The sequence below is a fragment of the Oncorhynchus clarkii genome, chromosome 6 (assembly GCF_045791955.1).
Source record: "Oncorhynchus clarkii lewisi isolate Uvic-CL-2024 chromosome 6, UVic_Ocla_1.0, whole genome shotgun sequence".
NCBI lineage: Eukaryota > Metazoa > Chordata > Actinopteri > Salmoniformes > Salmonidae > Oncorhynchus > Oncorhynchus clarkii.
This window is the reverse complement of record NC_092152.1, coordinates 38,726,778-38,753,125: the sequence shown is the minus strand read 5'-3', so window position 1 is coordinate 38,753,125 and position 26,348 is coordinate 38,726,778. Positions and strand designations below refer to the sequence as shown.

General features: G+C 42.1%; 2 protein-coding genes across 4 annotated transcripts in view; one reads left to right on the top strand and one right to left on the bottom strand.

The window, feature by feature from the left end:
- The window catches only part of LOC139411107 (A-Raf proto-oncogene, serine/threonine kinase), a 29,438-nt gene extending 10,085 nt beyond the window's left edge, over positions 1 to 19,353 (top strand). Inside the window, exons 3-17 of one of the 3 annotated variants that reach the window (XR_011634565.1) lie at positions 2,824 to 2,927; positions 3,267 to 3,369; positions 3,602 to 3,756; positions 6,821 to 6,925; positions 7,136 to 7,280; positions 7,488 to 7,518; positions 7,633 to 7,760; positions 8,435 to 8,637; positions 8,876 to 9,052; positions 9,287 to 9,333; positions 9,985 to 10,103; positions 10,496 to 10,627; positions 15,263 to 15,397; positions 15,595 to 16,284; positions 16,332 to 19,353. Coding sequence is in view for 1 of the 3 variants with exons in the window: in XM_071156966.1 (XP_071013067.1) it covers positions 2,824 to 2,927; positions 3,267 to 3,369; positions 3,602 to 3,756; positions 6,821 to 6,925; positions 7,136 to 7,280; positions 7,488 to 7,518; positions 7,633 to 7,760; positions 8,435 to 8,637; positions 8,876 to 9,052; positions 9,287 to 9,333; positions 9,985 to 10,103; positions 10,496 to 10,627; positions 15,263 to 15,397; positions 15,595 to 15,735 (1,725 nt within the window). In the remaining 2 variants the exon portion in view is untranslated. Of the gene's footprint in view, positions 1 to 2,823; positions 2,928 to 3,266; positions 3,370 to 3,601; positions 3,757 to 6,820; positions 6,926 to 7,135; positions 7,281 to 7,487; positions 7,519 to 7,632; positions 7,761 to 8,434; positions 8,638 to 8,875; positions 9,053 to 9,286; positions 9,334 to 9,984; positions 10,104 to 10,495; positions 10,628 to 15,262; positions 15,398 to 15,594 lie in introns of all 3 variants that reach the window. The other 2 variants (XR_011634566.1, XM_071156966.1) reach the window with 2 other exon arrangements.
- Positions 19,354 to 20,111: 758 nt separating this feature from the next.
- On the bottom strand, positions 20,112 to 25,768 carry LOC139411108 (leukocyte surface antigen CD53). Its single transcript, XM_071156967.1, has 8 exons — positions 25,643 to 25,768; positions 22,635 to 22,718; positions 21,764 to 21,952; positions 21,483 to 21,557; positions 21,215 to 21,328; positions 20,958 to 21,065; positions 20,756 to 20,839; positions 20,112 to 20,427 (listed from the first exon to the last, which is right to left on the bottom strand). The coding sequence occupies exons 2-8, from the start codon at positions 22,695 to 22,697 to the stop codon at positions 20,356 to 20,358; spliced, it is 705 nt and encodes a 234-aa protein (XP_071013068.1). The 5' UTR covers positions 22,698 to 22,718; positions 25,643 to 25,768; the 3' UTR covers positions 20,112 to 20,355.
- Between the last annotated feature and the right edge of the window lie 580 nt (positions 25,769 to 26,348).

The following is a 26,348-nucleotide window of genomic DNA, read 5'->3' as shown; positions in this document are numbered from 1 at the left end:
TCACGTGCTCAGTGTGAACCTGCTTTCATCTGTGAAGAGCACAAGGCGCCAGTGGCGAATTTGCCAATCTTGGTGTTCTCTGGCAAATGCCGAACGTCCTGCACGGTGTTGGCTGTAAGCACAACCCCCACCTGTGGACGTCGGGCCCTCATGGAGACACATGCACATTTGTGGCCTGCTGGAGGTCATTTTGCAGGGCTCTGGCAGTGCTCCTCCTGCTCCTCCTTGCACAAAGGCGGAAGTAGCGGACCTGCTGCTGGGTTGTTGCCCTCCTACGGCCTCCTCCACGTCTCCTGATGTACTGGCCTGTCTCCTGGTAGCGCCTCCATGCTCTGGACACTACGCTGACAGACACAGCAAACCTTCTTGCCACAGCTCGCATTGATGTGCCATCATGGATGAGCTGCACTACCTGAGCCACTTGTGTGGGTTGTAGACTCCGTCTCATGCTACCACTAGAGTGAAAGCACCGCCAGCATTCAAAAGTGACCAAAACATCAGCCAGGAAGCATAGGAACTGAGAAGTGGTCTGTGGTCACCACCTGCAGAACCACTCCTTTATTGGGGGTGTCTTGCTAATTGCCTATAATTTCCACTTGTTGTCTATTCCATTTGCACAACAGCATGTGAAATTTGTCAATCAGTGTTGCTTCCTAAGTGGACAGTTTGATTTCACAGAAGTGTGATTGACTTGGAGTTACATTTTGTTGTTTAAGTGTTCCCTTTATTTTTTGGAGCGGTGTATATGTGTGTATATATATGTATGTATATACACACACACACACACACACACACACACACACACACACACACACACACACAAAAGTATGTGGACAACCCTTCAAATTAATGGGTTCTGCTATTCTAGCCACATCCGTTGCTGACAGGTGTATAAAAATATATATGTGTGTAAAAAATATATATGTGTGGTATGTATTAGAGGTCGACCGAGTGATTTTTCAACCCCGATACCGATTTATTGGAGGACCAAAAAAAGCAGATACCAATTAATCGGCCGATTTAAAAAAAATAAAATAAATACATTTAAAAAATAATAAAAAAATAAATAATAATAAAAAAAAATCTTACGAGCCTGCTGCTGCCTACCATCGCTCAGTCAAACTGCTCTATCAAATCATTGACTTAATTATAACATAACACACAGAAATACGAGCCTTTGGTCATTAATATGGTCAAATCCGGAAACTATCATTTCGAAAACAAAACGTTTATTATTTCAGTGAAATTCAGAGAAGTTCCGTATTTTATCTAACGGGTGGCATCTATAAGTCTAAATATTGCTGTTACATTGTACAACCTTCAATGTTATGTCATAATTACTTAAAATTCTGGCAAATTAGGCAGCCCAAACTGTTGCATATACCCTGACTCTGCGTGCAATGAACGCAAGAGAAGTAACACAATTTCACCTGGTTAATATTGCCTGCTAACGTGGATTTCTTTTAGCTAAATATGCAGGTTTTAAAATATATACTTCTGTGTATTGATTTTAAGAAAGGGATTGGTGTTAATGGTTAGGTACAGTCGTGCAACGATTGTGTTTTTGTCGCAAATGCACTTTTGTTAAATCATCCCCCGTTTGGCGAAGTTGGCTGTCTTTGTTAGGAAGTAGACTTCACACAGTTCGCAACGAGCCAGGTGACCCAAACTGCTGCATATACCCTGACTCTGTTGCAAGAGAAGTGACACAATTTACCTAGTTAAAATAAATTCATGTTAGCAGGCAATATTAATTAAATATGCAGGTTTAAAAATATATACTTGTGTATTGATTTTAAGAAAGGCATTGATGTTTATGGTTAGGTACACGAAGCAACGACAGTCCTTTTTCTCGAATGCGCACCGCATCGATTATATGCAACGCAGGACACGCTAGATAAACTAGTAATATCATCAACCATGTGTAGTTAACTAGTGATTATGATTGATTGATTGTTTTTTTATAAGGTAACTTTAATGCTAGCTAGCAACTTACTGCATTCGCGTAACAGGCAGGCTCCTCGTGAGGCTGGTGGTTAGAGCATTGGACTAGTTAACCGTAAGGTTGCAAGATTGAATCGCCAAGCTGACAATGTAAAAATCTGTTGTTCTGCCCCTGAACAAGGCAGTCAACCCACCGTTCCTAGGCCGTCAGTGAAAATAAGAATGTGAGGGCCTCCTGGGTAGCGCAGTGGTTAAGGGCGCTGTACTGCAGCGCCAGCTGTTCCACCAGAGACCCTGGGTTCACGCCCAGTCTCTGTCGTAACCGGCCGCGACTGGGAGGTCGGTGGGGCGACGCACAATTGGCCCACCTTGTCCTTATCCTTGTCTCATCGCGCACCAGCGACTCCTGTGGCGGGCCGGTCGCAGTGCACGCTAACCATGGTTGCACGGTGTTTCCTCCAACCAATTGGTGCGGCTGGATGCGCGCTGTGTTAAGAAGCATTGCGGCTTGGTTGGGTTGGAGGACGCATGACTTTCAACCTTCTTCTCTCCCGAGCCCGTACGGGAGTTGTAGCGATGAGACAAGATAGTAGCTACAGTGTTCTTAAAAAGTGTTAAAAAAGTGGTAAAGTGTTCTTAACTGACTTGCCTACTTAAATAAAGGTGCTATCGTAAATAAATAAATAAATCTTATGCATTCTAAATTACCGCCCATTTGGACAAGATTTCTTAACTCTAAATGGTTTTTAGTGTTGTATTTTATCACGTGAAAGTAGTTCTTTCTCTGACACAAGCAGCCACATTCACACCCTAGTTGTCATTGCTAAACTAGCTTTCATATACCTCCTATTTTGTTCAAACATCGATTTGTGTCTGCAGGTGAATGTTCGCCCTGGGCAGACCGTTTATGACAGTTTGGATAAAGCCCTTAAAGTAAGGGGCTTGAGCCAGGACTGTTGCGCTGTGTTTCGACTCCTAGAAGGGTAAGTGTCTGTCGTAGCCCATATGGCTCAGGTCAAAAGTAGTGCGCTATATAAGGAACAGGGTGCTATTTGGGACTCGGACATCTTGTCAGTGTCATACTTTATGAACAGTTAACTAAACTGGCAGACAGATTTGATTCCATTTGGGTCACTCCCCCTTTAACCTGATTTATAACACCAGTTTTATATATATTGTTGCTCAAACAATATTTCTTAACTTTCTATGTACAACCCCAGAATACATTTTTAGCTGCTTTGTCTTTCATGGCAATACAGTTTTCTGATTCAGTTTTGTTCTCCCATTTCCTTTGTCTTTTTGTCCACCACCCCCTCCTGCAGCCGCAAGAGACTAACTGATTGGAACACTGACATCACCCCGCTGGTAGGAGAAGAGCTTCTGGTGGAGGTGTTGGATGATGTCCCCCTCACCATGCATAACTTTGTAAGTAGCTCTTGTAATTGTTTCACTCTGCATTCGTGTATTGTGTGGCAACACCTATTTTTCCAGTAGTGGTTACCACCACCACGTTTAATGAATGTGCTTGTTAGAATACTGGACCTATCACTACTTTGTCACAAACCCTCGCCTCACTTTCCTTCTTAAACACTGCCCTACCGTTTCAATTGATATGTCTGAAAAATATACAACCTATTTAAAGTCATTTGTATTCCAGGTACGAAAAACCTTCTTTAAGTTGGCCTATTGTGACTTCTGTCACAAGTTTCTGTTCAACGGCTTCAGATGTCAGACATGCGGCTACAAGTTTCACCAGCACTGCAGCAGCAAGGTCCCCACTGTGTGTGTGGACATGGACACTATAACAAAACGGTGAGTCTGTCGAGGACATGGAGACGGAACAGGGATACTGTCCTAGATTGTATGAGTCAATAATGTGGTCAGTCTCCAGTACATTATGATAAGGTTTAAAATCCTACAATGTTCTTGATTAATTATGTTTGGGTTCTTAAGAAGCCTAATATTCATTTATCTGATTTTGAGGTCTTAATTCTTAAAATGTCTTCAATCCCATTGTCAATGGTCTTAAAAAATGCGAAGGAGACGATTACAGTGTTTCCGTTATATTGTGCCGCTGCTTAATTGTTGCCACCATGAAAAATAAACAAAATTATATCATCAAATACTGTAAGTGCAATTTCAAGATGTTCAAGAGCTTGTGTGCGCCTGTGTGTGTGCACGTCACGTGTGAGTCGGGCTGTTGCCAGAGCAGAGCAAGGTAGCCTATACAGTCATGGGCAAAATGCTCAGCATCCGCCAACTCCTGGACAGTCTGTGGTGCAACGTGGCGTTGGTGGATGGAGCGAGACATGATGTCCCAGATGTGTTCAATTGGATTCAGGTCTGCTGATTTGAGTTCGAATAACAGACTGGAAGCTTCAAAAGGTGCTTGGAATCATTGTTCTTTCCCTGTCAATCATGGTTACCTGCAAGGAAACACGGTGCTGTCATAATTGCTTTGCACAAAAAGGGCTTCACAGGCAAGGATATTGCTGCCAATAAGATTGCACCTAAATCAACCATTTATTGGATCGTCAAGAACTTCAAGGAGAGCGGTTCAATTGTTGTGAAGAATGCTTCAGGGCGCCCAACAAAGTCCAGCAAGCACCAGGACCATCTCCTAAATTTGATTCAGTTGCGCGATTGTGGCACCGCCAGTACAGAGCTTGCTCAGCAATGGCAGCAGGCAGGTGTGAGTGCATCTGCATGCACAGTGAGGTGAAGACTTTTGGAGGATGGCCTTGGTGTCAAGAAGGGCAGCAAAGAAGCCACTTCTCTCCAGGAAAAACATCAAGGACAGACTGATGTTCTGCTAAAGGTACAGGGATTGGACTGCTGAGGACTGGGGTAAAGTTATTTTCTCTGATGAATCCCCTTTCCGATTGTTTGGGGAATCCGTAAAAAAGCTTGTCCGGAGAAGACAAGGTGAGCGCTACCGTCAGTCCTGTGTCATGCCAACAGTAAAGCATCCTGAGACCATTCATGTGTGGGGTTGCTTCTCAGCCAAGGGAGTGGGCTCACTCACAATTTTGCACAAGAACATAGCCATGAATAAAGAATGGTACCAACACATCCTCCGAGAGCAACTTCTCCCAACCATCTAGGAACAGTTTGGTGACGAACAATCCCTTTTTAGCATGATGGAGCACCTTGCCATAAGGCAAAAGTGATAACTAAGTGGCTCAAGGAACAAAACATAAATATTTTGGGTCCATGGCCAGGAAACTCCCCTGACCTTAATCACATTGAGAACTCGTGGTCAATCATCAAGAGGTGGATGGACAAACAAAAACCCCCAAACTCCAAGCATTTATTATGCAAGAATGGGCTGCCATCAGTCAGGATGTGGCCCAGAAGTTAATTGACAGCATGCCAGGGCGGATTGCAGAGGTCTTGAAAAAGAAGGGTCAACACTGCAAATATTGACTCTTTGCATCAACTTCATATAATTGTCAATAAAAGCCTTTGACACATATGAAATGCTTGTAATTATACTTCAGTATTCCATAGTAACATCTTACAAAACTAAAGACACTGAAGTAGCAAACTTTGTGGAAATTAGTATTTGTGTCATTCTCAAAACCTTTGGCCACGACTGTACAGTTTGATAGACAACTTTAACTAAAGCTGGGATGATAAACCCTCTTACCAATGCCATTTTTTCTTATGTCGGAGATTAGGCTACACAACGTTCCTGGTGATTTATGGGTTCTAAAACCATTTTTGGAGAACAGTAATGTGCGTTAGCCTGCTTCCTGCAATGAAAGCCAATCAAATTGTATTTGTCACATGCACCGAATACACCATGTGTTTTGAGTTCCCACTTCCTCAGGTTGTAAATTATGTAGCATAGGATATAGCCTAGAACAATATACATAAACACATGCAGGCAAATTAATCTCTAAAGAGCTGAAAATATATCTGATTATTTTGAATAGCCATCATGTATTCCCTGAGCATGTTAGCTATTTCATCTAACTTCTTTCAGGTCTTACTTGGCACTGGAAAAGGTATGACTAGAGCCATCCTGCTTAGGTACCTTACCTCAAAGTATAGGCATTTGCTACATGATTCACTGAATAAGGTTATTTTTTTATTTGACTTTTTGGATGTAGGCTTATTTTCTAATGTTATAGAATAATACCTCTGGGAGAGCTACTGTGTGTGTGGACTTTTCTTCCAGCCCACTATAACACACAAGATTCTACAAATCCACTGCTCAACAGGACCTTGTTAAGCTGGTCCAAGTGTGATCAAAAGCCTGCATACCCTGTGGCCAAGCTCTAAAGATGGAGAGCACATATGTTTTATACAGTAACAGTGCTGTATATTTGACTTTAAAGCATTTTTGTCCCACAGTTATGGTATTGAGTATCAATATACTAAGCTAGTATTGACATCGAAGCCAAAATTCTTAACCTAGTTTGTGATCTCGCTAACGATTAGCCCACCAGGGTAGCCTAAACAAATGCAGATGGGCAACCCCGCGCTTCAGCCATGTATAGCCTAGCCAGTAGCCACTATGCTACTTCATCTGTCAGGCTCATTGCTAAGAAAGCACACCTGCCTGATTAATATGAGCCATGTAGGCTATAGCCAAAAAATATAAATGTTTTGCCAACATGGGCTCATTTCTGGAGGGGAATATTAGCATGTGTGTTGCATGCAGACCTCAGAATTGGCATTAATTGGATTCCAAGTGGCATTAAGGTCTATTTAAAAAGTATTGAATTCAACCTCATGGAGCCTGTGGAGACCCTGTTTTCACAAGGTCACTCATGTCACTTCATATTTGTTGTACTGTTAGCATTGTGTGACTGGAACAGTGCTCCTTACCCCTGGTTTAGCCTCTGTATGTAATGTACCTTGTTTCCAGGTGCACACCTAATCCTTGCCCAGATGAGTACCCTCAGATATCCATACTGTTGCCAGACAACTCCATATCCCAGAGCGACATAGCCTTAACCCCGGATCCTTCTGGGTAAGTGGATCTGAACCATAGTCAAATGCATCCCAAATTGTACCCTATTCCTTGGTCAGTAGTAGTGTGCTATAAAGGGAATAGGGTGCCATGTGGGATGCAAGTCCCAGTCTAGAAACCATATGGTATTGGTGCCCCTCCAATGGAGAACGGTAACTCTTCAAAAATTAACCTTAACCTGTACTGTTGTGTTCCTATGTTTTCATATAGGCACGGACTACTGTCCCCAACCTCGGCCTTCCGGTTTCCTCTGCCAGGTGGAGATGGTCAGTCTCTACAGAGGCATCGGTCCACCTCCACCCCCAATGTCCACATGGTCAGCACCATAGGCCCTGCCGGTGTCAGCATCATAGAGGTGAGACAGTCACACCCACAATGCAGGGCCTGGTATTACACGCCAGGATTTACTATACTATGCAATTTTAGCAGTCCATTTATTACAGCTAATTTCTCATCCCCTACAATGGCATACATCACACCTATAGCGGGCATCGATCTGAGTCAATGTTTAAATGATATTGGACCTTAGTGGTCATGCTAAGTGTTTTTGTTCTCTTTTTAGGATGCGTTAAAATTACAAAACAATACAATGGGTGAGATTTTAAAATGATCAGATTTATTTATTTATTTGAGATTACTATTATTGAGATTATTCGCCCCTTGCAAGTGTTTAATAACTTGCTCATTTGGTACTGTATTATATACAGTTCCTGAACCATCACCCAAACCCTCTACCAGCCCGCCCTCCCTGGGCTCCCCTGGCAGGAGACCCCCCAAATCCCCCTCAGAGCACAAGGAGCGCAAGCCCTCCTCATCTGACGACAAAAAGAAAGTGGTAAGTAGAAATTAGATATGCCAGCGGTACTAAAAGGCTTCTATGGAATGAGATTTTCATCTGGGGAAAGTCCCAAAAATGTAAAGGTGGCCTCCCAGGTGGTCTAGGGCACTGCATCGCAGCGCTAGCTGTGCCACCAGAGACTCTGGGTTCGAGCCCAGGCTCTGTCGCAGCCGGCCGCGACTGGGAGGTCCCTGGGGCGACGCACAATTGGCCTAGCGTCGTCCGGGTTAGGGAGGGTTTGGCCGGTAGGGATGTCCTTGTCTCATCGCGCACCAGCGACTCCTGTGACGGGCCGGGCGCAGTGCGTGCTAACCAAGGTCGCCAGGTGCACGGTGTTTCCTCCGACACATTGGTGCGGCTGGGTTCCGGGGTGGATGCTCGCTGTGTTAAGAAGCAGTGCGGCTTGGTTGAGTTGTGTTTCGGAGGACGCATGACTTTCGACCTTCGTCTCTCCCGAGCCCATACGGGAGTTGTAGTGATGAGACAAGATAGTAACTTCTAATAATTGGTAACTACGAAATTGTAAAGGTGACGGCATCAACGGTTGTTTTGGAGATGCCATCACCTTTTTTTAGAAAGTGATGTCCGGGACTCTGAACCCTTTGTGTTTGCTGTTAATTAGTGATGGGGATGTTGTTGAAAATAGTGTTGAGTATAGGTTTGTGTTTTAGCACCGTGGCGGCTATAGAGACTCAAGTTACTACTGGGAGGTCCACTCGCGAGAAGTCAACATCCAGAAAAGGATAGGTGCAGGCTCCTTTGGGACTGTCTTCAAGGGCAAGTGGCACGGCGACGTGGCCATTAAGATCCTCAAAGTGACAGAGCCAACACCTGAGCAGTTGCAAGCCTTTAAAAATGAAATGCAAGTGCTACGGTGAGAAGCTGCTCTCTTCTTGTTACATTGACAAATTAATGAATGCTATTTTTATCAGGTCCTGGTTTTCTGGTATGTACATTACTCAATGACGGTGCTGTGCCGGAATGTACATTATTCAAACGTTATAGATAGAACATGGTGAATTGAGGAAACATGCAGTTTTAGGAGTGATATGGAGAGTTATGCCTGTGTTTTGTGACTAATATTGCTCCCTGGTGGGTTCCCTCCCCCGCAGAAAGACACGCCACGTCAACATTCTGCTGTTCATGGGCTTCATGACTAAGCCTAACTTTGCCATCATCACACAGTGGTGTGAGGGCAGCAGCCTGTACCGCCATCTGCACGTCTCTGAGACCAAGTTTGAGACCATGCGTCGCATCGACGTGGCCAGGCAGACAGCACAGGGCATGGAGTAAGGCTGCACCTCTTTGCACACTGTTATTAAAGGGGAAATCTGGAATTTGTACATCTATTTTTGATCTATTTTTGAATATAACTTAAACATGCCTCATGAGCTGGGTTCGACTGTCTTATTTCGTCACGTGGTGCTTTTTATTCGCACCTGAAAAGTAGTTTTTAAAGTTTGACTGCTTTGGTATATTCAATTGTAAATAACATTAGTCTTTTAAAAAAAAAATATTTTCAGTTATCTTCATGCCAAGAATATAATTCATCGAGACCTGAAATCAAACAGTATCCTTTCTTGAGCTGGGCTTTTCTCTCTGAAGATTAATACCATTATATGGATAAGAAGGCCCTGATCCTAGATCAGCAGTCATACTCTTATGACGCTTTATGAATATTGTCAGTGGTGAGGCTCTGTCAGAGCTTCCTTTACCTAGTGTAGGCCTTCGCAGCCAATAAAGAATAACCACAGATGTATTTTTAAACACCCTTTTTATTTTGTGTTTCTTTGAGTTCAGAGCTGTGCTAACCACTAATATTCATGTTTTTATAGTGTGTCACTGTGTGGCAGTTGTGAAATCTATGCATCATGAATTGCGTGTTATGTTGCTTGGTGTGAGCCTGTTTGGCTTCAAACTGTGTCACATCATCTCCTCTTCTTCCCCTTTTAAAGGCTAAGTAGAATGTGTTGTATCAGGCTTTCTAGCAGATCCATGGAGATGTATTAGAACAAATTGATCTAACTCTCGTACGCTTCAACATCAAATGGATCAAATGTTTGTCAGTCCCATTGGAGAGAGATATTTTGTGTTCAAGTCTAGATCACCTTTGTAGAATGTTATCAATTTCACGTCTATTTAGATGTGTGATTGATTGGCTTTTCCAAATGTACACACCTACCAACCTACTTGCTGCCATGTTCCTGAGCTCTGTTGTCAGACATCTTCCTCCATGAGGGCTGGACTGTGAAGATCGGGGACTTTGGGCTGGCAACGGTGAAGTCTCGATGGAGTGGCTCTGAGCAGGTAGAACAGCCCAGCGGCTCCATTCTGTGGATGGTAAGTTAATGGCACTCCTGGGTCGTATTCATTACGGCACACTGTAGCAAGCCATTTTGCAATTGAAAACGTTTTGCAACAAATTCAGGTAGTCACTACCTGTTTCGGTCCGTTGTCTTCCATTTGGTGTCTAGGGAGTACGACCTAGATATCACTCTCTGGTATTGCGTGTGGCAGCATTTCACATCAACTGTCAATCTACATTTAGCCATGTGATTTTTGATGTCTTGTGAGTGTTCTAGACTTTCAACGGGTAGCATTTCTCTTGTGTGATTTTATATTGTTTTGGAAAAAGAAACAGTTGTAACATCAGCTAGAAAAGGGACATTTTCTAAAATGAAACAATCTGCTTGCGTCAGCTGTCCAATGATGTGTGTGTGTTTCCGTTGTAGGCTCCTGAGGTGATCCGGATGCAGGACGCCAACCCTTACACGTTCCAGTCAGACGTGTACGGCTACGGGGTGGTGCTGTTTGAGCTGATGTCGGGGACTCTGCCTTATTCCCAGATTAACAACCGAGACCAGGTGAGAATGTTTTTTTTTATTTTTACAAGTTGCAGCTTCAAGCACACATACTTTACAATGAAATAATTAAATATGTAAGTATTACAAGTTTACAAACCACCATAAATATAACACTTGATGGCTGAGAGGAGGATAGGAACTGTTTGACTCTAAGTAAATGCACTACCGTTCAAGAGTTTGGGGTCACTTAGAAATGTCCTTGTTTTTTAAAGAAAAGCAAAAATGTGTCACTTTTTAAAAATAACATCAAATTGATCAGAAATACAGTGTAGACACTTAATGTTGTAAATTATTATTGTAGCTGGAAACGGCTTTTGAATGGAATATCTACATTTATCAGCAACCATCACTCCTGTGTTCCAATGGCACGTTGTGTTAGCTGATCCAAGTTGTATCATTTTAAAAGTCTCATTTTTTCATTAGAAAAAGCTTTTGCAATTATGTTAGCATAGCTGAAAACTGTTGCCAATTTTAGAGAAGCAATAAATCTGTCCTCCTTTAGACTAGTTGAGTGTCTGGAGCATCAGCATTTGTGGGTTCGATTACAGGTTAACCGGGTCTTTGTTTCTGGACATTTTGAGCCTGTAATCGAACCCACAAATGCTGATACTCAAGATACTCAACTAGTCTAAAGAAGGCCAGTTTTATTGCTTTATTAATCAGAACAACAGTTTTCAGCTGTGCTAACATAATTGCAAAAGGGTTTTCTAATGATCAATTAGCCTTTTAAAATTATAAACTTGGATTAACGAACACAGGAGTGATGTTTGCTGATAATGGGCCTCTGTACGTATGTAGATATTCCATTCAAAATCAGCTGTTAACAATGTATCCAATGTACTCCCATCCTACCTTACCTTTGTCTGTACACTATGTCTTGAATCTATGCTATCGTACCCAGAAACCTGCTCCTTTTACACTCTGTTCTGAGCGTGCTAGACAGCAAGTTTGTATAGTCTTTAGCCGTACCCTTATCCTACTTCTCCTCTGTTCCTCTGGTGATGTGGAGGTTAATCCAGATCCTGCAGTGCCTAGCTCCACTCCCACCCCCCAGGTGCTCTCATTTGTTGACTTCTGTAAACGTAAAAGCCTTGGTTTCATGCATGTTAACATTAGAAGCCTACTCCCTAAGTTTGTTTTACTCATTGCTTTAGCACACTCTGCCAACCCAGATGTCTTAGCCGTGTCTGAATCCTGGCTTAGGAAAACCACCAAAAACCCTGAAATCTCCATTGCTAACGTTTTCCGCCAAGATGGAACTGCCAAAGGGGGCGGTGTTGCAATCTACTGCAAAGATAGCCAGCAGAGTTCTTTATTACTATCTAAGTCTGTACCCAAACAATTTGAGCTTCTACTTCTAAAAATGCATCTTTCCAGAAACAATTCTCTCACTGTTGCAGCTTGCTATAGACCTCCCTCTGCCCCCAGCTGTGCCCTCGATACCATATGTGAATTGATTGCCCCCCATCTATCTTCTGAGCTCGTGCTACTAGGTGACCTAAACTGTGACATGCTTAACACCCCGGCCATTCTACAAACTAAGCTTGATGCCCTCAATCTCACACAAATTATCAATGAACCTACCAGGTACAACCCCAAATCAGTAAACACGGGCACCCTCATAGATGTCATCCTAACTAATTCACCCTCCAAATACACCTCTGCTGTTTTCAATCAAGATCTCAGCAATCACTGCCTCATTGCCTGCATCCGTAATGGGTCTGCGACCAAACGATCAAACGCTCCCTGAAACACTTCTGCGAGCAGGCCTTTCTAATCGACCTGGCTGGGGTATCCTGGAATGACATTGACCTCATCCCGTCAGTAGATGATGCCTGGCTATTCTTTAAAAGTGCCTTCCTCACCATCTTAAATAAGCATGCCCCTCTCAAAAAATGTAGAACTAGGAATAGATATAGTCCTTGGTTCACGCCAGACCTGTCTGCCCTTGACCAGCACAAAAACATCCTGTGGCGTTCTGCATTAGCATCGAATAGCCCCCGTGATATGCAACTTTTCAGGGAAGTTAGGAACAAATATACACAGGCAGTTAGAAAAGCTAAGGCAAGCTTTTTCGAACGTAAATTTGCATCCTGTAGTACTAACTCAAAAAAGTTCTGGGACACTAAAGTCCATGGAGAATAAGAGCACCTCCTCCCAGCTGCCCACTGCTCTGAGGCTAGGAAACACTGTCACCACCGATAAATCCACAATAATTGAGAATTTCAATAAGCATTTCTCTACGGCTGGCCATGTTTTCCACATGGCTACCCCTACCCCGGTCAACTGCTCGGCACCCTCCACAGCAACCCGCCAAAGCCCCCACCATTTCTCCTTTACCCAAATTCAGATAGTTGATGTTCTGAAAGAGCTGCAAAATCTGGACCCCTACAAATCAGCCAGGCTAGACAATCTGGACCCTCTCTTTCTAAAATTATCTGCCGAAATTGTTGCAACCCCTATTACTAGCCTGTTCAACCTCTTTCGTATCGTCTGAGATTCCCAAAGATTGGAAAGCTGCTGCGGTCATCCCCCTCTTCAAAGCGGGTGACATTCTAGACCCAAACTGCTACAGACCTATATCTTTCCTACCCTGTCTTTCTAAGGTCTTCGAAGGCCAAGTTAACAAACAGATTACTGACCATTTCGAATCCCACCATACCTTCTCCGCTATGCAATCTGGTTTCAGAGCTGGTCATGGGTGCACCTCAGCCACGCTCAAGGTTCTAAACGACATCATAAACGCCATCGATAAGAGACATTACTGTGCAGCCGTATTCATCGACCTGGCCAAGGCTTTCGACTCTGTCAATCACAACATCCTCATCGGCAGACTCGACAGCCTTGGTTTCTCAAATGATTGCCTCGCCTGGTTTACCAACTACTTCTCTGATAGAGTTCAGTGTGTCAAATCGAAGGGCCTGTTGTCCAGACCTCTGGCAGTCTCTATGGGTGTGCCACAGGGTTCAATTCTCAGGCCGACTCTCTTTTCTGTATACTTCAATGATGTTGCTCTTGCTGCTGGTGATTCTCTGATCCACCTCTACGCAGACGACACCATTCTGTATACTTCTGGCCCCTCCTTGGACACTGTGTTAACTAACCTCCAGACGAGCTTCAATGCCATACAACTCTCCTTCCGTGAACTCCAACTGCTCTGAAACGCAAGTAAAACTAAATGCATGCTTTTCAATCGATCACTGCCCGCACCTGCTCGCCCGTCCAGCATCACTACTCTGGGCGGCTCTGTCTTAGAATACGTGGACAACTACAAATACCTGGGTGTCTGGTTAGACTGTAAACTCTCCTTCCAGACTCGCATTAAGCATCTCCAACCAAAAATAATTAAATCTAGAATTGGCTTCCTATATCGCAATAAAGCATCCTTCATTCATGCTGCCAAACATACCTTTGTAAAACTGACCACCAACCTGTCTTACTCCCAGTGCTTCTACACCTGCATTGCTTGCTGTTTGGGGTTTTAGGCTGGGTTTCTGTACAGCACTTTGAGATATCAGCTGATGTACGAAGGGCTATATAAATAAATTTGATTTGATTTGACCATCCTACCGATCCTTGACTTTGGTGATGTCATCTATAAAATTGCTTCCAACACTCTACTCAACAAACTGGATGCAGTCTATCAGTGCCATCCGTTTTGTCACCAAAGCCCCATACACTACCCACCATTGTGACATGTACGCTCTCGTTGGTTGGCCCTCGCTTCATACTCGTCGCCAAACCCACTGGCTACAGGTTATCTACAAGTCTTTGCTAGGTAAAGCCCCGCCTTATCTCAGCTCACTGGTCACCATAGCAGCACCCACTCGTAGCACGCACTCCAGCAGGTATTTCTCACTGGTCACCCCCAAAGCCAATTCCTCCTTTGGTCGTCTTTCCTTCCAGTTCTCTGCTGCCCATGACTGGAACGAATTGCAAAAATCTCTGAAGCTGGAGACTCACATTTCCCTCACTAGCTTTAAGCACCAGCTGTCAGAGCAGCTTACAGATCACTGCACCTGTACATAGATCTGTAAACAGCCCATGGGCTATCTACCTACCTCATCCCCATACTGTTATTTATTTATTTACTTTGCTCCTTTGCACCCCAGTATCTCTACCTGCACATTCATCTTTTGCCGATCTACCATTCGTGTTTAATTGCTATATTGTAATTACTTCGCCACCATGGCCTATTTATTTCCTTACCTCATTTGCACTCACTGTATATATACTTCTTTTTTTTCTCTACTGTATTATTGACTATGTTTTGTTTATTCCATGTGTAACTCTGTGTTGTTTTATGTGTCGAATTGCTACGCCTTATCTTGGCCAGGTCGCAGTTGCAAATGAGAACTTGTTCTCAACTGGCCTACCTGGTTAAATAAAGGTGAAATAAAAAATGTCTACACTGTATTTCGGATCAATTTTATGTTATTTTAATGGACAAAACATGTGCTTTTCTTTAAAAATAAGGTAATTTCTTTGTGACCCCAAACTTTTGAACGGTAGTGTATCTGAAGGGTGCAGCTCACATGCATGCCATGTAAGATAATTCACATTAAAACCTCTCATGCATAAAAAACACGATACTTCTGTACTGTATCATGTTTACCAACCTGTCTTTCCTCTCAGATACTCTTTATGGTTGGGCGTGGCTACTTGTCTCCAGACCTCAGTTTGCTGTCCAGTAGCTCACCCAAGTCCATGAAGAGGCTCATCATTGACTGCCTGAAGTTCAAACGTGATGAGAGGCCCCTCTTTCCACAGGTGAGAGAGAGCACTGCCAAAGCATTTGTTGTGTGCTTGGTTTATCATAGTCAGCAACAAGAGGGTATTTTACTCATTCTTCTCTTTATTTACTGTTCTCTTATTGTCTTATTTTATGCGTGTCGGCCTCCTTGGTTTTTACTGTTTATGAGCAGGAGTACATTTCCCACTTATATGTTTGTTTTGTTTCGCCCCAGGTCATGTTAGGCATTGAGCAGGTCCAGGACCTGTTGCCAAAAATCGAGCGGAGTGCTTCGGAGCCCTCCCTCCACCGGGCTGTCCATGCGGAGGAACTGAACCCACTCCTGTTCCACACCACTCGGCTGATGCCACTGTGAGCTCTGCTAAGCCAGGCCCAGGAGTTGTCTGTCCTTCTGTCTGAGGAAAGAGACCATCACCACTGACGCCAACGCTGGCTGCATTACTCCCATGAGAGCGAGTCCTCGGACAGCTGCCCATCCAAACACCCCCAGGGCTGTGTCCCAAATGGCACTCTTCCCTCCATAGTGCACTACTTTTGACTCGAGTCCTATGGGCCCCGGACAAGGTAATGCAGTATAGGGTGAATTGGCTGCTGTTTCGGACGCAACCCAGCATTCCCCTTCCTCTGGCACTGTTTGGGGGCTCCTACAGACAACACCACCACCATAAAATGTAAACAGCCCGCCGACACTCCACATCACAACCCCCTGAGCCCTCAGACTCTCCCTACTACACATCAGAACCACACAGCTCCCCTCCCTCTCCTCCTCCTCCTCACAGGCCTAGACACACTGGAACACATGCTGGCCTGGCCAGGTCAGAACCCCTACATTCCTATACTGTCACTCTACTGGCCAGGCCATGTCAGAACCCCTACATTCCTATACTGTCACTCTACTGGCCAGGCCATGTCAGAACCCCTACATTCCTATACTGTCACTCTACTGGCCAGGCCATATCAGAACCCCTACATTCCTATACTGGCCTGGCTATGGATTTCTCAATGCTGCTTTTAAGTGTGGGACGCCAGACTTTGTAGTCGTATCATAATGACGTCAGTGTTTTGTGCTTTTGAGTGCAAGCGATGAAAGAGAAATGCTTACAGAACAACAATGGCATGCGCAGAAGATGACTTTCACTTGGTTGTTGTGACCATATTTTAAGTTATTGGTCCTTTTGGTCCCATAATGGTTTTGGTAAATCATTGTGTCGTCGTGCAGTCTTAGGATATGACCATGAATAAGCTGCTATACAACATGGATTTGAAATGCCACTGTCAAAGACAAGCAGTTTGGGACTCAAGTTAACGGCGGCATCAAATGTGTACGGCACCATTTTAATAGACACAGCAGGGTCGTATTTAGTAGTGCACACCAAAGCAAAACTTTTTGCAACTGAAATACGAAAACACAAGCTTCTTATTGGACATGGTTAGGTAGTCCCTCCCTGCTTCAGTCCATTTTCTTTCATTTGGTGCCTAGTTAATATGACCCAGACCCGTATAAACCTTTGCATTGTTTCCAGTGAATACATAGGCAAGTCTAGCCCAGAGGCCTTCTGTACGGCCTGAAACCTGTAGTCTTAACAAGTAAAGAGTATTCTCAATGCTTTACATGCTTAAAGTCAGCTTGACTCTACATTGCACCATGGACAAGCACTTGTGCTAGCAAATCTGGTTAAAACAAGCTGCCTTACTTATATGTAGTTGCTTTTTGCTCATTGTGACACATGAAGCTTACTCATTATCAATCACGTGACACCTAGTTTATCTGAATCCTGCTTTCAATATAACTTTTATGGGGGTATAATAACTTGAAAATGTCAATGTTTGGAACATTGTTTGTTTTCTTAATTCCTGATTGTAGTAGCTTTTACACTTTGACTGGCCTTTAGGAAATGGTAGCCTTTAACTTAAATGAATGACTTCTCTTCCTGCTTCCTATTACTTTTGATTGTGGGTTGCTACTTCAATTGAGTGTTGCACCTAGTGAAAGATGGTTGGTTGCTTGCTTGGTATTAACAGTGATTAGCCTATTGCCCTCAGACTCAACTCTGGACCTCGAAGCCAGTTCCACTGGGTTTTTCTTTCATTATTCCCCTCTAATCAGGGACTGATTTAGACCTGGGACACCAGGTGGGTGTAATTAAGGTAGGACAGAAAACCAGCAGGCTCCGGACGTGGTAGGGTAAGAAAAATAATACCCCCGGCCTATTGGTTTCCTCCTCCTGTCAGTGAAAGTGCATTGATGGTTATTTTGAGTGAGGCTTGTTCAATTGATACTAAGTAGATTGCTCCATGGTGCAACTGGGATGGGATGACTGTTATTTTGCTGCGTACTGGTTACAACGAGGGGCAGATTTGAATCATCAATGGTAACTTGTTCTTTTTTTTGTGTGTGTGTCATGCTTAATTTGAACTAATCGTAACTGTGATTTTTAACCCATAAGGGTCTGTTGTTTTTGGTCTTATGTATGCTGGAAATGGCTTGGACAGTAGAGGGCGTGATTTCGTAATACCTTATTTGACATGATCAATTTAAACTAGTGCAGAGTCTATTGTGGGGTGATGGTTACTGAACAAACAACTGACAGGTTTTTTTTTTTTACTATAAAAAGCAGAGTTTTTAACCTAGATGTTTTAAAGAGGGGCTGGGTACCCTATTGTTATTTACTCATTCCAATTATGTTGGGTTGTGTGAATAGGTTTGACTTGGAGATTTTGTTAGACAAGGGTTTGTGAAAGACTACATTTCTCATCTTATTTATTGATGTTATTGTCATTGCAGATGGCGGTGTGATAAATCTGCTGTCATGGACCTTTTGGTGGATTAAATGTTTACTGAGTGATAAGAGATCACTCTTTGCAGCATTTAAATCATGGCTGGTTTGGGTTCTCTAACCTAACGGAATGTACTTTCAAGACATGGTACTGTCTCAAACTACTCTAATTGAGCTTCAGATGTTTGATACTCTGTGTCATGCACGTGCATTTAATTAGCTTTTGATTGCATTACATTTTCACCCGGGGCCGTAGTGAGCACTGCATTATTTACTGGGGTGGAATGTGGTATATGCCCGCCCTAATGCGGATTCAGTATCCTCCTGAGACTTGGGCTACATTGTCGTTTACCCTCCTCTGGTCAGACCCAGGAAATATGGAATGTCATTAAAGTGGCATTTATACTGTTATTAATGCAATATGCAGCAAAAGAAAGAAAAGGGCATGGAAAATCTGTTTTTGAAGACATTGCACATCAAACATTCATTTGTCCCAGGTGTAGGTCATACACAAATCATTGACTAGCCCAAAGGCTTTAGAATGAAACATATCTTTCCAAATGAAATCCCTTTTATAGACCCGAGTTTCTGTTAAAGTATCCAGTGCATTTACAGGTGTCCATGATGCAGGAATAGTCTAGCTTCTTATGTTTGGTGGTATTGCTTTACCATAATGGCAGTCGGTTTCTGCTGAATTGATAGTGAGTACATTTGTTACTCAGAGGGACTCTGGTTTCTTTAATGACCTCCCTATTAAATAAGGAAAATGTGTCACTTAGAGAAGATATCTTAACATTTCAGTTTAGTCAAATGCATCTCCCTCTCTCTTCCAAAGAGGATATTGTTTCTTCTGTTGTGTTCAGAGAGGAGGACAAAAGTGCCACAGTTACTGAAATTTTGTACAAGTTAAATATAAAGAAATTGACCTCCCCCGAAATCGACTGCGCTAAAGGCATGACATCACATTGAAGATAGCAGTTGCTGTGCTTCAGACACCGGGTAATTACAGGGGTAGCGTGGGGAAACAAACCGGACTCATTTAACAGCTGTCATATTTCAGAGCAGTAAAGAGAACGAATGATCTGTGTCGGAGTAGTTTTGCATATCTAGGTGAATTGCAATAATTGTGTGTATAGTTTCTGAGGTATCAGGGGTGTTCAGTTTGCAATAAATGGTATATTCTGCTGTGTACAGTTACATTTTTTTTTATGACAAAATTGTACTTGTTTCTATTTTTTGTGATGGTTTCAAAAAAAGAACACAATTATTTTAAAATGTAAAGGAAATCTTAGTATTTTTTTAGTTTTTGTCTTAAAATATTGAGGATGCAGGATTTTATTCTTTAAATAAAACTGTGGAATGCTTAAATGTATTTTTATTCTTAGGTATGTACCTGCAAGGTGTTGCTTTTGATTCCACTTCATATCTCAATCTGAAGTGAAATATATCTTGCTCCAGGGTTGAGAAAACATTAAGGTGGTGTGAAAAACTGCAAATCTACATAGAAAGGGACCTGAATGTAGATGTTAGAAAAATGCAAAACAGAAAGGTTTCTTGTAAACTCCCACAACAAACAACCCAGTCCAAACAAGGTGATGGTGTTTTCACACCTTCACACAAGAGTTTTAACAAAGTTTTCTCACAGAAAGGAGGGTCCTTTTACTGACTGCTTCGTTGTTATATTAGTGAAGTGAAACCATCAGTTACGCTATAAGAAGTGGTTAAATTCAGTTTCACCATGCAGGTTGAAAGTAACAGGAAACCATGTGATGCTGACAAGCCGCTGTCATACTGTGCAGTTAGAAAGATGGTGATGGGAATTTTTTTTTTTTTAACTCCCAAGATATTTTAATTTAGGAGATCCATTTCAAAGTCTTCTGATGGCAGAAAAAAATTATACAGTTACGGATCGGGAGGGAAAAGTGCTTTTAGTCAATCTTTGGGGTTAAAATTAATTTAAAAGCTCAATGTTTTATTGCATTATTTGGGTTTACATTATAAAGTGCCTGCCTTTCAGCATGAAATGAACTGATTTCATTATATTACAGAAAACAAACATTAATTTAAGTGTATAAAATCTCATAGGTGCCTGTAAATGTAAGTTTTATAGTTCTGTATATGGAAATTCTCTGTAAAACAGTTTGAAGACAGATGTTTTCAGTTAGAACAGAAAGGTCCTAACCATGTAAGCAGAATTTTCATAATTTGTAGCCGAGTCCAGACCGGCTTATGTGACAGAACAATGTCATGGAGAAACACATGCCCAGGACCTACCAACAGAAAAAACAAAATGAATGTGTTAGCCTACATGGTGTTATGGTATAGTTATGCAACACCATCCCAAATGGCACCCTATTCATCTGCCTCGCGCCTATACATTACTCATCTTGAATAGCGTCTAAGGAATATGGTGTGCGTACCAAATGGCACACTAGTCCCTATATATATATATATAATCCACTGCTTTTCACCAGATGAACCCATGGACCAGGTGACAAGATGCTTCTGGTCTGGAAAATGTTTTTTTTTTTTTACGTGAATGCCAATATAAACCTATCACCGACACCCTGTATTAACTAGCAGGGAAGCTGATCATACCTCGATAATGCAGAGCACAATCACACCAACACCGGTGACTAGGAAGTTCTCCTCAAACCACACCTTCAGCTTATTGTAACAACCCTGAGATGAAGAAGAGAAAATATCCTTATTGAGTGACATCGGCTATGTTTTTCTACAGTATTGTAGTTAATTTGAGGCTTGTTAATCATGAGAGGATATTGTATATGTGATGTCATACGGCCTTCCAGTATACTGGCTTCTTGGGATCACATGGGCTCTCTCGGCAGCAGGACGGAGGCACTTTGTCCTTCCAGTCACTTGTGTTGTGGATCCCACAGCACTGGAACTAAATGTAATAGAATTGAGAGTGAGAAAAGCAGCGTTATTTCATGTGTGTCATATTTCCACTCAATTTTGTTCAGAACTATGGCAGGGTGAAAGAGGGGTCATCCAAGTTTCATTGTAAAGTTGAAGTGTTTCTCAATTCACACTCACCGTGACCTGAATGACGTCCCAGTCGTCCGTGTTTTTTGTGGAATTCCCACCTTTAGTTGACTCCCTGGATTTCCCCAGACTTTCTGTGAGATCCTTCTCTAGGAATCTGTCAATCTAAGCACACACATTCATTTCTTAGCAGTATGAACGTCTCATAAAACACCATCTCCTATCATCTTTGACCTTTCCTCACAACCCCCGTCCTGCTGCCGAGAGAGCCCATGTGATCCCAAGAAGCCAGTATACTGGAAGGCCTGCTTTATCTTACCTCTTTCTCATATACCAGCAGTAGACAGGCTACAGTCAGTTCCACCAACATCAGAATGAACAGCAGGATGAAAAACTGCAAACCAAGAAAAACGGAGTACATGCACATCCTTCTGGAAAATCCTTATGTTATCACGTTGCACTTTTAATTAATGATTGTACCTTGATCACTAAAAATAGGTTATTTACGAGTTTTTGTAAGTCAGTTTAAAGCAAGGACAGTGAATGAAGAGACTGATGTCTCTGATGAATACAAAATAATGTAAAATATGTGAGACCTACAGTGATGAGGAGGCAGCGGTTCTCTTTAAGAGCCCCCAGGAACCCCAGGAAGGACACGCAAGTGATGATGATGCCGGTGATGAAGAGTGTGTTGGCCAGATTCAAGGTGGACAGGGTGGGGATGAGAGCAGAAACCTTGGTGTTCAACATCAGGAACACTCCAAAACCAAACACTGCCGTTCCACACATCTGACCCAAACACAACAACATGGCGTCAACATACATCATACAGAATTATGGTGTCATATGACGTAATTGTGTCCATATTAGGGCAGTCTCATCAGGACATGTCAGGCTTATCAGGAGGAGGCTGTCCTAAAATGCACCTTATACAGGATAAATGGAAATTGAAATATTGAACATGGGCAGGGTTGCATTGGGTACGTAACTTTCTAAATGTAATTCGTTACTAGTTACTTGTCCAAAATTGTAACCGTTTTTGATTACTTCTCCCCCTTAACCTTGAGGCATTAGAAGAAGACAAAATGTATCTGTGAAACACATTTTATGTGTCATCATAGTGGTCTCTGACTAGTGGTCAGACTCGCTCAGGTGGGACAAACTTCAACTTGTGCCTTTTTCAATGTTGATTTGAATGTCATTGAGAAAACAGAAAGGGGTCAATGTATTTTTTTCTGAATTTAAAAGTAATCCAATAAGTAATCATGTAGTTCTTACGAAGTACTGTATCTGTTTATCTGATTACAATATTTTTGCTTTTCACGTGACCAATAACTGTAATGCTTTTTGTAATCAGATTACATGTAACTGATTGCATGTAATCAGTTACTCCCCAACCCTGAACATGGGTTTCAATCTCATTGAGGAAGTGAGAGTAGAAGGCTAATAGGTGAATGTTGGAGATACGTACAAAGCACAAGAAGTTAACCATACACATGGTGTATTTCAAACACTTGAGGCAATTTTGAGCCATTTCTCAGAAGTGCTTCCAGACCTGCAAAATAAACAACAGACAGATAAACACATATTATGCCAATACATTAATGATAAGCTTGCCTTTAACACAGAGAACATCAGTGAAAACAGCAACATATACCACACAAATACACAGCAACAATTGTTAAAAATAGTAATAACATCACTGAGTCAGATTTTTCTCTCTCCATCTGAAGATATTAGAAGGAACTGGGTACTGTTTGTGAGTGAGTAGCAAGTCCATCAAGTGTGACAGTGTGAGGAAATTAGCCTGCTGTATCTGGTTTACTTCCTTTAAATTTACCCATGGGACTCGGCTGAACATTTTTAAATGATTTCATCATAGTTTTTAACATGTTTAGACCAATACAGTTTTGATTTCTATGGCAAACTCTGTAACGCTTCAGTTTTACAGATTGAATAGAGTCCTTATTCCTTGAGGAAAAATCAGTGAAAGTATACCAACATAAGTGTTTCGTTCCACTGCAGAATGGAAATGTGGGTGGAATTGTACACCCACTCAATCACAGGAGGCTGCTGTGGGGAGGACGACTCATAATAATGGCCGGAACAGAGATAATGGAATGGAATCAAACACATGGAAACCATGTGCTTGATGTACAGTACCAGTCAAAAGTTTGGACACACCTACTCATTCAAGGGTTTCCTTTATTTTTACTATTTTGTACATTGTACAATAAAAGTGAAGACATCAAAACTATGAAATAACTCATGCAGTACCCAAAAACAAATCAAAATATATTTTATGTTTGAGATTCTTTAAAGTAACCACCCTTTGCCTTGATGACAGCTTTGCATTCTCTTAACCAGCTTAATGAGGTAGTGGAATGCATGTCAACTAACAGGTGTGCCTTGTTAAAAGTTCATTGGTGGAATTTCTTTCCTTCTTAATGCGTTTGAGCCAATCAGTTGTGTTGTGACAAGGTAGGGGGTGGTAAACAGAAGATAGCCCTATTTGGTAAAACACCAAGCCCATATTATGGCAAGAAAAGCTCAAATAAGCAAAGAGAAACGACAGTCAATCATTACTTAAAGACATGAAGGTCAGTCAATTCAGAAAATGTCAAGAACTTTTAAAGTTTCTTCAAGTGCAGTCGGACAAACCATCAAGCGCTCTCATGAGGACCGCCACAGGAAAGGAAGACTCAGAGATCCCTCTGCTGAGGAGGATACGTTCATTAGAGATACCAGCCTCAGAAATTGCAGCCCAAATAAATGCTTCGGAGTTCAAGTAACAGACGCATCTCAACATCTACTGTTCAAAGGAGACTGTGTGAATCAGGCCTTCGAATTGCTGCAAAGAAATCACTACTAAAGGACACCAATAATAAGAAGAGACTTGCTTGGGCCAAAAAAGACAAGCAATGGACATTAGACTGGTGGAAATCTGTCCATTAGTCTGAGTCCAAATTTGAGATTTTTTGTTCCAACCACTGTGTCTTTGTGAGACGCAGAGTAGGTGAACGGATGATCTCTGCATGTGTGGTTCCTACCGTGAAGCATGGAGGAGGAGGTGTGATGGTGTGGGTGTGCTATGCTGGTGACACTGTCTGTGATTTATTTAGAATTAAAGGCACACTTGACCATTATGGCTACAACAGCATTCTGAAACAATACACCATTCTATCTGGTTTGCACTTAGTGGGACTGTCGTTTGCTTTTCAACAGGACAATGACCCAACACACCTCCAGACTGTGTAAGGGCTAGTTGACCAAGAAGGAGAGTGATGGAGTGCTGCATCAGATGACCTAGCCTCCACAATCCCCCGACCTCAACCCAATTGAGATGGTTTGGGATGAGTTGAACCGCAGCATGAAGGAAAAGCAGCCAACAAGTGCTCAGCATTTGAGGGAACTCCTTCAAGACTGTTGGAAAAGCATTCCAGGTGAAACTGGTTGAGAGAATGCCAAGAGTGTGCAAAGCTGTCTTCAGGGCCAAGGTCGGCTACTTTGAAGAATCTCAAATATAAAATACATTTGGATTTTTTTTAACACTTTTTTGGTTACTACATGATTCCATATGTGCTATTTCACAGTGATGTCTTCACTATTATTCCACAATGTAGAAAATTGTAAAAAATAAAGAAAAACCATTGAATGAGTAGGTGTGTCCAAACTTTTGACTGGTACTGTATTTGATATCTTTCCACTAATTCCACTCCAGCCATTACCATAAGCCTGTCCTCCCATATTAAGGTGCCACCAACCTGTGCAATGTGTCTAACCCAAATGACACTTATCCTCTGACACCATGCTGTGTCTGTGATTATTAGCCATATTTAAATGTACCTCACTGAGCCAAACAACCTCTAAGGCTGAGTTTGCACAGGCAGCCCAAATATTTTTTTTTCACTACTTGGTCTTTTGACAAATCACATGAGATCTTCTAACATCAAATCTTTTTCAGAGCTGATCTGATTGGTCAAAAGACTAATTAGTGAAAAACATATCAGAATTTGGCTGCCTGTATAAACACAGCCTAAGAATCCCCAAACTTCTTAATCTTTCTTGTTATATGATTTTACTGGAGAAATGTTGTTTTTATATTAAATATACATGTTTTCAATATATAACACTCCCAACATTTAATTTGAGATTATTCTCATAGGTTTGAGAATAATCTAGCGGAGGCGGCTGAGGGGAGGACGGCTCGTAATAATGGCTGGAACAGAAAGAAAGAAATGGCATCATTGATACTATTTCGCTTCAGCCATTACGACGAGCCCTTCCTCCCCAACTAAGGTGACACCAACCTCCTGTGCTTTTCATATACACATGACCAATTTCTCTTATCCCTTGATGTCTATTAGACTAGACACATCACTCATAACAATCTAAAGACAATCAAATTTCGTCACTCTTTTACAGGAAATGAAAGATAACTTCTCATTTAAATGAATACAATTGAGACATTGTACTTACCTTGTCAGTTGAAATAGTGATACAAGTTTTAATCAAGCCCGATACCCTTTACAATCCGTTGTGTAGAGGATGTACTGCACCTTTGACTTGGCTGTACTGGTACTTCCTGTTCTCAATTCATTCTACTTCCTTATTCTAGGGTATATTATGGTAAATCTATACTGAGAACTTGTGCAGGGCGTGCATTTCAAAATAGCACTGAGGGGAAAGACAAAATGACAACTTCTGTTACGCATTACCTACATTCCAGAGGAGGCTGGTGCGAGGAGGTTTGGGAGGAGGTGCTCATTGTAAAGGCTGGAATTAAATTAATGTTGTTTCCATGTGCTTTATGTGTTTGATACCATTCCATTTATTCCATTCCAGCCATTACAATGAGCTCATCCTCCTATAGCTTCTCCCACCAGCCTCCTCTGCCACGTTTAGCAAAGATGTGAACCCTGTTCTCCCTTACTCTGAGGGAAATTTGGGCCTGTTGTTTTCTACCATAAAAAAACAATGTTCAGAAATACTTAATGAAGAAAAAGATGACTCATTGTTGTTTCAATCATACAGTATATGTACAGTGCATTCGGAAAGTATTCAGATCCCTTGACTTTCCACATTTTGTTACTTTACAGCCTTATTCTAAAATTGATTACATTCTTTTTTTCCTCATTAATCTACACACAATACCCCATAATGACAAAGCGAAAACAGGTTATAA